Below are 11,580 nucleotides of genomic sequence, written 5' to 3' on the forward strand. Positions count from 1 at the left end.
TCACAGTTTTTAAAAATATAAAATAAAGTTATCTGATGTTGGTTAATGTATGGATATTTTTAAAGCAATGTAGGTAGAACATCCTACTAATTTAATATGAGAATTTTAGTCTTTATTCATATTTCATTTTTTCCCAAATGTAGCATAGTCACTAAGAACACAGACTCCCAAAGTCAAGTATAGCTCTGTACCTCCTAGCTGTGTAACCCTAGGCACCTAGAAATATTTCCGTGCCTCGCTTTCCTCAGTTGTAAAATGGGAAGAATAATAATAGTACCAATTCACAGAGAGGAATAAATGAGTTAAAACATGTTAAGAGGGTAGAATAATATCTGGCACGTATTAAGTGCTCAATAATGTTGGCTGCTACAGCTACTATTGCTGTTTACTGCCGGCCTGGTAAATTGTTCCTGTGCCCATAATGGTGACCTGTGCACTGTGTGTCTAATAACATTTGTGTCCTTAGACTTTATCTACTATGTCAGTCAATTGTCTAGCACAATGAAATAGAAAGATTGCAGTCCCTTTTATTACTGTTTTTTAAAACTATCCAAATTACATTCATTCATTTACTTATCGTTTATTTAGGAACTTACCACTTGCTAGAATATTTTTATTCCCTTTGGTTCAAAGAAAGCCTGTAACTTTTTCAGAGATGGAAGTTTGAGAATGATTCTCTCAGTCTCTGACTGCCTTCTCGGCTTATGAACCTCCATAAATAGGGCTGATGCGTGAGGGTGTAGCTGAGTTCTGCATGTTCAGAGTTCTCACAGCCGTGTGTGTTGTTGTTTTCATGGGTAATTTAGTTTTAATTTCTTCTACTGGACTATCCAGGAATTCTAATCCTTCCATCCAGGGAATTACAAATATCAGTTATCCATTGTATTATGTCCATGATGAGAGCGATTTGTCACCTTAGCAGGAAAGTAGCTATTGGACTTTGTCCCCAGAAGGCCTGACACCACTGCTATGTTTCTCAAAAAGGTGAAGTAATTCCTTCCCAAAGACCTACCTCAAGACCCATGAAGAACACATCTGGTCTCTGGACTTTGGTTTGAGGACTTCTTTCATTTTGACATTTGCTTGCCTTGTGCAGGTTCTAAATCTGTGGGATTAGGGAGTCAGAGAAAAAGCAACATCTTGATATTTTTCGCTTTTCAGGAAACAGCTCATGCCACGGACATGGAGAGCCGTGCAATTAAAGATTCCAAGGCTCCAGAAGAAATGAAGGATGGGCAGTCTATGATGGAAGATGCACAGCTGCCCCTTGAGCAGAAGAAGAGGAAAATCCAGAGGAATCTTCGGACATTGGAACAGATGGGACACATGTCATCCACAAATAAATACCAGGACATTCTCAATGAGATTGCCAAGGTTTTTGGAAATAATATTCTTTCTTAGCAGACATTTGCTAACCATGGGTCACATACTGAGCGATCTGGGAGGTGACACGAGGGATTCATACTTGTATATGCCATGGTCAATATTACAGATTGTTAAGGTTTCAAAGCAGTTGATGACTTTTAATAATGATCATAATTCCCCCAAGTCAGTATAAGAGTTGACACATACCAGAAATAAATGCTCCGGAAATGTAATAGACACGTTTCATCTTCTGAGCAATACCTCCTGGTCCCAAGGTGACCCTTTTAGGAGAGTTCTCTCTGGAGCTGTTAGTTGTCTTATTGCCCACTTGCTCTTAGGACCTGCTACTGAGGTGGTAAATTTACGTCACTGAAAATGTGCCTCTAAATGCAGTTCTGACTTAAAGGTTAGCTTCTGTTTTCTCATCCCGTATTTTTACAGTTGAGAAACTTCCTGAGCAGAGGCTCTCAAATTAGTGCAAGGAAACATCACAGGAACTGGCTGAGATCTGTTTGCCAAGGATAAGAAAGTATATGGTTTCAAAGGATATTTGGGTTCAAAGGACATTTCATTCTTTTTATCCACACACGCTCTTTAAAATGGGTCTAGAGGTTAAGAGCAGTTACGTGACCAGAGAAAAACATTTCTTACTTCTGGGAGGGAAGTGCACTCAGCTCCGTGCTTCCGTGGAACATCATGGTCAGTTCTGGCAGTGGCTGTTTTCTCCCAGCAGATGACTCAAGGGAAGCAGTGCTTCTTTCTGTAGCTCTGGGTGGGAAATTTTTCTCTTTGAGAATGTGTAGTAGAGAAACCAATGCTTCTTTGCTTTTCCATCAAGAAAAAAAATAAACCTTAGCAACTCTCTTAAAGTGAAACATGGGCAATTGCCAGTTCAGAAGTGAAGAGGGAAGGGTGTGAGAGATTACAATAAAGTCACTGAGATAAACAACAAGTTAACAGTCACAAATTCCGGTTTGATACTTGATACTCATCTTGTCTCAAATTGGCAAGATTATAAAGCTCACTTCTGCTTAAATCTCACATAGCTTTTACTTGTTTTAGGATATTCGAAATCAAAGAATCTATCGTAAGCTTCGAAAAGCTGAATTGGCCAAACTGCAGCAGACCTTGAAAGCACTTAACGAGAAGGCAGCATTTTATGAAGAGCAAGTTAATTATTATGACACCTACATAAAGACTTGCTTAGACAACTTAAAAATAAAGTAAGTTAAAATCATATATTCACTTGCAATGTCATAAGTTATATGGGATGTCAATTCTTTTATAGTCTTGCGCTGTTGGGTTGGGTTTGGAAGCATCTTTTTGCTTTATTTTATAACCAAAAACTAGAATCTCAATTTTATGAATTGGCACTGTGAACTAAGAAGTCAGGACTGAATTTAGAAATGTTGTAATTCCCCATCAGCATAATTTTATACCTGAAATTAAAGTAGCTTAGCTTTAACACTTGGGGAAGAACTTTCATTATTTTTTTTTGTCTTTTTTAGTCAAAAATGTCTTTTAAGCACTTTTATAAAAAATAAAGCCTACTCTTGTTTTTTGGAATGTTTACAATAAACAATTTATACTCTTGGTAATGTTAGATAACACCAGATATTTGCTAATTGCATAGCAGCCTAATGATTTTAAATTGCTTAGAGGTTTTAAAAAATCATTATTTATACAAAAGACAAAATTTGGCAGTTCTCTGTTATCCATTAGCATACATAGCATAGATTTTCGATATGCATTATAGCTATTTTTAATGAGTATTATTTGTTCATAATTATTCTTATCATTAGACTAAGGTCAGTACTTAATAAAATTTTAATTACCCTTTTAAAAAGATAATACAGTATTTTTGTGTAATGGTTGTTGTCAACCTGACAGTAGGAAATGGTTCTGTAGGGAAAAATATATTCCATTAATCTTAGAAGCTTGATTAAGGGAAATAACCAAATATCAGCCACACTCATGTGGGCCCCACTAGTTCTGAATTTTAATTCATTTGCTTGTGGCCTGTAAATTACTTTTACTCTATCCCTGGGAGGAAAAAGTTGGTCAAGTTAATATTCAGTAGAAATATTAGAAGTTTTAGAAACTTAAGAAATGTTAGAGGTTTTCTTTACATATTTATTGCAGACTATGTCAGACTTCAGTTTGAATTACAGACTAAACTACTTGAAGGCATTTTACAAGCTCTGCAGCCAGATGAGCTGGATTTGGGTTCTGATTCTCTCGCACATTGTGTGATCTTGAACCTGTCCGATGAACTTCTCTGGAGCCCCAGGTGTCTCATGTAAAGGTGAATGAGGAGTGCCAGCCTCAGAGCTATGTGGAATAGCATATAAGAAAGGAATTTTATTTCAGAGCATTATGGAAATGTTAATCTTGCAAATGTGAGGCAATACCTATAAAGCTCTTAGAACAGTGCTGGCTACAGAGTATTTGTTGAAGGAATTAAAGCAGCCCTAGGGATACATTTACTCAGGAGTACACAGTTCATGTGATTGCACCAACGCTGCTTGCAAAATGACTTAATAGGGCCGCTTCGAGATGTCTGAAAAATAGAGTGCAAGTTTTATGAAAAATATTAGTCTGTAATTCAGACTCCGTCACTTTGAAAATAGTTTCCCCTTAAGCAGTGCATAGTGAGGTTTTACTGCACGGGGAAAATTGTCGCCTTCTACCACAAAATAGAAAGTTGCATATCCGGGGCCATGGGGGCCAGGTCTGCACAGTGGTGTACACCTGGGGCATGGTTATTGCATTGCCAGAAACATCCGGGTTTGCCATCATGATGACAGACAGCTTGTTCTTCTTTTGCTAGAAATTCTCGGCGGTCAATTAAAGTAGACGGGAAAGGAGAGTCCAAGGGGATGAAGAGGGCGAAGCCAGTGAGGTACACGGCTGCAAAGCTGCATGAGAAGGGTGTGCTGCTGGGCATCGACGACCTGCAGACCAACCAGTGAGTGTGATCTGGAATCCGCACAGAACACGCACCCTCTAACCGCCCCTAACATCTCACTCACATTCCTTGGGTTCCTGTGGCCTTAGAGGAGAGCTTCATTTGGTCTGTCAAGGCTTACCCTTGGTGACAGGTGATGGGGAGATACATGTATTGTCATCTCTAGTCTTCCCAGCCGGCCTTGAGCATCTGGTGGGTTGTATGAAGGGCTTATCAGGTTGTGTTTCCCATGGCCTGGCCAGCGTGTCTGGATTTGCCAGCCTCCCTGATCCCTCCGAAAGAACGGAGTCATAGCAGTGAGAATGAAGGCTGCCTTCTGGTCTCGATAAATTAGATCAGGGGTCCTCAAACTATGGCCCACAGGCCACATGTGGCCCACCGAAAACATTTATCCGGCCCACTGGGTGTTTTTCCTGCCACTGTGTGCATAGGAATTTGTTCATAGTTTTTTTTTAAACTATAGTCCGGCCCTCCAACGGTCTGAGGGACAGTGAACTGGCCCCCTGTTTAAAAAGCTTGAGGACCCCTGAATTAGATGACTTACCATTGGAAAATAGTGCCTTTCTAATTTCAAAGCCACGGACTGTGTGCCAACGCCTGGGTCTGACACGCCAGCCCCATGCTATTAGGGGGTGCCTTTGGCATGGAGGAGAAAACCACACCCTCTGCATCCCCACCCCAGGTGCCATCAGGTTTTCCGTTTTGAAGGGATCTGGAAAGCACCAAATGAACAAACAAGACAAACACAAAAAGGCATGGACACAGATGACAGTATGGCGGCTATCAGAGGGAAAGAGGCATCCAGGAGGTAGTAAAGGGTAAAGAGGGTCAAACATATGTTAACAGAAGGAGATTTGACTTTGAGTGGTAAGCACAGTGCAATATATAGGTCATGTATCATAGACTTGTACACTTGAAACCTACATAATTGTATTAACCAATGTCAACCCAATAAACTTAATTAAAAACAAAAATATAAAGGGACCATGAACCTGATGCCCCATCACTCCCTTGTTCTTTGTCTGAGGGAAGCCAGATTCACTGCTCCTAACTCCTCACCTTCCTTCAGGGCCTGGCTTCTATTCCATTTCTCCCATCAAACCTCCTGACTGCACTGACTCAGAGAAAATGCTTCTTCCTATAAAATTTACCCCCTGAAATACTTAACTAGCCTGTCAGTGCTATAAGTCAATATTCAGTTCTCATATTCTGCGAATCCCCTGTATTTCCAACTATATTGTATGCTCTTTAAGAGCAAGGACCATATTTTGCATTTCTTTTGTCATAAAACACCTACTCCGGTGCTCTATGAGTTACCTCAACAAGAGCCATGAAGCATCGTTTTGGTGAGCAGAATGGGGGAAAGGATGGCGGGTTTGGGATGACTTAGACCATTCGCTGAGAATGATAACTGAGGATTCCGTTAATGTGTTTCAGCTGTAAGCATGTATTTGTAGTTCCACCTGTGTGACTGTCCCTTTCTTCATTAGGTTTAAAAACGTTACATTTGATATCTTATCCACTGAAGACGTGGGCATCTTCGATGTCAAATCCAAATTCCTGGGCGTGGAGATGGAAAAGGTGCAGCTCAATATTCAGGTAAGCTGGGATTTCTGAGAACGGAGGGTGAGCCCTGAAATTGCCTCTTCACGATGACAATGAACTTCAGCAAAGAAGGCCAGTGTCAGCCTTATTAGCCAATATTAGCTTTGGATGCATCGATTATTTTTTAAAGGCTGTGATTTTTCAAATTATTGGAATTTAAAATGCTTTTAGGTGGTAAAACCATGTTTCCATTTTGAAGCGTAGAGTAGAGAATAGTAGGAAAGCATTCGGAGCTATTAGGTGGAGGCTGGAGAGTTTCCTTTTATTAGGAACTTACACTTCTTTCTAAGACTGAATGTGCCCAGGATTGGAGCTTTCCATTTGCAATTCTCCTCCTTCCTCCTTCCTCCTCCTTCCTCCCTCCTCCCTCCTCCCTCCTCCGTCCTCGAGTGTTTTTACATGTTTCTTAAATCTGTTCATTTGTTTGGGGTCATATGAATGAACAACTTTGTGCAAAACAGGTCACTATAAATAGAAAAATGATATTTGCCGTCCGAGTGCTTGTTATTTTCTCATACGAACTACATTTAAGCCAAATAGACTTGAACAGAAACGGAGAAACCCAGTCTGTGTGTCCCCGTCTCCAAAAATGAAGGGAGGGTACAACCAAACATTTAAGTTCTTCTGCTCCCAACGTTTTAATTCTTAGCACAGAATCAATTTAGAGAAATGAGTGAGTTTTCTTTTTTGTATAAGAATTTTTAAATGGCAATGACGCCTATTTACCTGGGTCCCAAACTACTTGTATGAAATGGTTTTCAGGTATTCTACATGAATCATCTTGACAAGCCCCTGGGCATGATGTAGGTCCCAGCCTCACTGCCTGCCCAGCCCAGCCCAGCCCTGAGAGCCCTGACATTACCTCCCTCCAGGGAGCAGATACCAGAGCCCTCTTTGCTATCTAGCCTTCTTGTAACTTAAAACGAAAATGGGAGCTAAATGGGCATGATAAAAACAATGAGATAATGGAGTAAATTAGAGTATAGAGAGAAAAATAAAAGACTCTATGTAATTATGAAAAGTATACTTAAATAAACAGTATTGTTTTCTAACTGAATTTAAATATCACTAACTGTATCCATCTAACACTTTGACAAATATGGGAAGAGAAAAGAATGCTCTTTGGTTGCTGATTCTTCTCCAGAGATGGCAGACATACCATGGGATTGCCAGGCAGGCAAGGACCCAAGACCAATCAATATCAACTGGACGGATGAATGCCAAGTGACCAAGAGACCCCTGTTTAGAAAGGCCTCAGAAATTCCATGCCATTTCCTTTGAACACGGGTGCAAACACCAAATTTTGTTAACGATTTAGTATGCAGTGGGATCAGCTATTCATACCATTCATTTATCCACATAATTGTGAAATGTTACTCCTTAGCTAATAAGCCCCAGATTTTTAAAGTCATTACCATATCATCAAGACCACCTATAAGATTTGCAAGGCTCGATGTAAACTGAAAATAATATTCGTTTTTATAATTATTGAGAATTTCAAGATGATGGCAGCAGCACATTAAAGTACAGGGCCCTTCTGATGATGAAACCCTGCACAGGATGAATGTCCAAGGAGCTGGCCCTACATATATTAGCTGTCAGACATAAAGTCGGGCTTCTATATGTATAGCTTTCAAACAATCACATTATCAAGTGAATTACCAAGAGAAACATGATGGCCAGATCTTTACTCTGAGTCAAGAAGTTTCTAACAGCCCTAGCTGGTTTCGCTCAGTGGGTAGAGCGTCGATCCAAAGGCTGAAGGGTCTCGGTTTCAATTCCAGTCAAGGGTGCTTACCTCAGTTGCAGGCTCAACCCCGGGTCTAGTCAGGGTGCATGCGGCAGGCAACCAATTGATGTGTCTCTCTCACATCGATGTTTCTCTCTGTGTGTGTCTCCCTCTCCCTTCCACAAATCAATGGAAAAATATCCTCAGGTGAGGATTAACAAAAAAAGAAGTTTCTAACAGGTCCAAGGAAGACGCCGTGTAGCATTGTGTCTAGGTTTACTTCAGCCCACTCTTCCCTTAGTTCCTAAAGGTTATATCCTATAGCTATAGGCTATATACATAACAGGAGGGTGAGATTTACATGAAGATGTTCTGCTTATACAAATAATGGCTTGTGCTTACTGAGGCTGCAGGGTTGGCATTCTCCCTTCCCCAGTTGAAGAACAGAGGTGCAGAGAGCTGATTAGGGAAGGGGCAGCTGGAGTCCACGGTCTTCATTGCTCTGCTCCGCTGCCTCTCTCACAGGTTCCAGCCGATCCTGACAAGAAAAGGGTGTGCAGATACCTTGATCTCATATGCCCAGTAACTCTCCAGTGAGGTTAAGAGTGTTACCCTCAGTTTACACACAAGGAAACAGAGGTTATGTGACACTGCAAGATCACAGTATAGCAAATGGTGGAGCTAAGACTAAAATCTGGTCTTCCAATGGCAAGTGTAATGATTATATGTTCTCTGCTCCCCACCTGGGGGGCCCAGCTAATTCCCCTGCATTGGCCATTCCTTCTCAACTTAATTCTATTGATTTCTCTTCTAAGAGATTTGGATGAACAGACTTTGCCTTTCCCAAAGGAAGAGTGAACCACCAGTACACTTTAGTAGGTAAAAGCATTCTTGATGAAAGAACTTCAGTTCCCTATGGAATTTCCATCTCAGACGCATACCTAAATAATGTAAGGGTTTAGTTGAGTGCATTTGGAGGTAATCGAAGAAGTAGAGGAGGAAGGTAACAAGAGCCAAGTTCTCTCAAAAATTATTTCAACTTCTTCAGGTGGCCTTCCTTAAGACATTTTCATTAAGAACCAAGAAATTTCCAGAGCTAGACATAGGACATTATCATTAAGAAAGAAATTTCCAGCACTAGACATAAGACATTATCATTAAGAACCAAGAAATTTCCAAAGCTAGAAATAAGAAATGAGACCTGGGTATTAGTCCGGGGCAGTTCTGTTTGGCAAAGGTCTCCTGTCCTGTGTATTTTGAAATGTTACTGCTTAGTCTCATGCATATGGCTGGTGGGACCCAGTTAGGAATTTTAGCAGGTGAGTTTATTTTCTTCGTTATATGGTGGCAGGGGAACACAGAATGATAGACTGACGGGAATGAGGGCTTGTTCTCAGTATAGGAACAGAAGTAGTCCGGGTCAGAAGGAGTTAACTTTGTACAGCAGGTCTCCAAGTTTCAATCATACAACTTCAAAAATAAATAGCATGATCATCTCACCCCATTTGTACATATTTATTTATAAAGTATACTTGCATCTATCACTATACTAAAAATATACTTTATAAAATATATACAAAATTTAAATGTTTAAAAAGTAAACAAAATAAATAGTTCTCTAATATTCTTTTTACTCCTTAATGAATTGTGTTGCTCAGTTCACTTTAGAAAACACTGTTGTTCTAAAGGATATACCCCATCTTGCTGGAACATTGGTTTCGAATTTTTCAATTAAAAATTAAAATTATATATCTAAATTAACTTAATCATAATGGTTTTCTTCCAATGGTCTTTATCAGTTCTAAAAATCTATTTCCTTTCATTTAGGTAAGTGATTCTCAAAGTACGGTACCCGGTACCTGGCCCAAAAATATAATCATCATGAATAGGCACTTGTTAAAATACAAATATTGGGGCCTCACCCCAGAGCTACAGAATCAGGAATTCCTGGGTGTGGGGCCCAGCATGTTTTAACTAGCCCCTGTTTTAACCAGATGATTCTGACACACGTTAAAGTATAAGAACCCCTACCTAGGCCATTAGGTCACTTGAATCTTATTTTTGTCAACAAGTTGTTCTGGAATGTTTTTTAAATGTGCTAAATGTCAAGTTTGAGATTTAATGATGTTCCTTAAATTTCAGGATTTACTTGAGATGCAATATGAAGGAGTAGCTGTAATGAAAATGTTTGATAAGGTTAAAGTGAATGTAAACCTTCTCATATACCTGCTGAACAAGAAATTCTATGGAAAGTGAAGTGCCTGCAGAAATTTCGTGGATTCGGTATCACCTGGATCGGGAAATGAATCTGTTTCGTATTTTTGTTTTTAAACATGATTGGAATCACTGCTCATAAACGTGTGATTTTTTTTTTTAAAGACCAAAACTGTTCCGAAGAATGTACCCATTGTGCCTTTTTGATAATTTGATACTATACTAGAATGACACACAAAACGAATTAATGTAAACACTTCCACATTATACTGTGGAATAGGTACTCTGATTTAAAACTTTGGACATTCTGTGATTTGTGTTAAAGTAGGGAGAAATGAATTTACCTGACTAGGGACAAATGTGTAAACCTATTTTCCTATGAAAAAATTTTAAGTGTCCCATTTGAATAATGTAATTCTTCATAGATTTGTTTTTAATCTGTGAAGAAATGGAAACCTAATTATTTGTATTGAATTATTTAGACAGATACTTAGTTCTAAGCCCTGTCTTCTGGGAGTTATCAATTTTAAAGAGAACTTTTGTGCAATTTTAAATGAAGTTTTTATAAGTAATTGAAGGTGACAATAACACTTTCTGTATAAAAGTATATATTTTATGTGATTTATTCCTACTAAATGACGTGCACTAGTGCCTCATGGTAAAGACTCTCGTACCCAGAGCCTGTAAGTGACTAAAGAACATCGTGAATAGCGATTCTTAGGCCCCCACCTCTACCCTTCACAATTTATTTGAATACTTCAATTGTGCCTCTCAATTTTTGTAATGCAATAAAATCAGTATTTAGATGGTTTTTAAATGTATTCTTTGAAAATTGTTTCATGTAAAATAAATGTTACTGAATTCATTAATTTGGCTTTTTAGTTGTTTCAATAAATCCAAACAGTTTAGTGGAGAAGTTTCGTGGTGGGGCTTATCAGGGAAAGAGGGAATACACCTATAGTTGTATGCATTAGGGTACAGAGTAAGCTGCTGTGACCAAGAGATCCAAAACCCTGTGGTTGAAACAAGATAGATGTTTTTCTCAAATTCAGTACCTCCAAGGCTTTCCCGGGATCCGGCTCTGTCCTTGTCACTGATTCCTGGCCAGCAGGAAGAGGGGAAGAAGTCCAGGGCGAGCATTGTAAGTTACACATGTCACCTCTGCCTATATCCATTGACCAAACAAAACTTTAGTCATGTGGCCAGAGCTAGCTGCAAGAGAGGCTGGGACATATGGTCCCTAACTAGGCAGCCAGGTCCCCAGTTAGAACCTGGGGTACAGAGGGCAGTGGTTCTATTATTAAAAGGGAGAGTGATTCCTGGGGACAGTTTAGCAGTCTCCACCACAAAACTAATTCAGACTTTCGGGTTGGAACCTCCCTGACACTTCGTATTCTGTTCATTCACTCAACAGGCTTTATTTTCAACAGAGATTACCAAATATTGAGAAAATGGGCTAGCTTTTGCACACTTGGCACAAATGAACATTCAGTATTAAACCAATAGAATTTGGAAAATCAAAACTTTAAAAAGTAGAATCTGCTACTTTAGTGATTGTTTCAGGCTATACATATTTTTGACAAAAAGATAAACACTTCAAAACAATGCTCATTGTCTCATCAATTTGTGGGTGTGTTTCATTGTTGTTGTTGCATTAACCTTAATACAAACTTCTGTAAAAGGAATCAAATGAACAGTT

At 39.3% G+C, this 11,580-nt stretch overlaps 1 protein-coding gene across 1 annotated transcript in view; it reads left to right on the plus strand.

The window, feature by feature from the left end:
* Positions 1–10,743, plus strand: part of IQGAP2 (IQ motif containing GTPase activating protein 2) — a 268,671-nt gene extending 257,928 nt beyond the window's left edge. The window contains exons 32-36 of the mRNA XM_081088634.1: positions 1,162–1,374; positions 2,428–2,588; positions 4,196–4,333; positions 5,824–5,932; positions 9,810–10,743. Coding sequence (XP_080944760.1) covers positions 1,162–1,374; positions 2,428–2,588; positions 4,196–4,333; positions 5,824–5,932; positions 9,810–9,923 — 735 coding nt within the window. The 3' untranslated portion in view covers positions 9,924–10,743. The remainder of the gene's footprint in view (positions 1–1,161; positions 1,375–2,427; positions 2,589–4,195; positions 4,334–5,823; positions 5,933–9,809) is intronic.
* Positions 10,744–11,580: the final 837 nt, after the last annotated feature.

This window comes from Myotis nattereri, assembly GCF_964212035.1.
Source record: "Myotis nattereri genome assembly, chromosome: 4".
Classification (NCBI taxonomy): domain Eukaryota; kingdom Metazoa; phylum Chordata; class Mammalia; order Chiroptera; family Vespertilionidae; genus Myotis; species Myotis nattereri.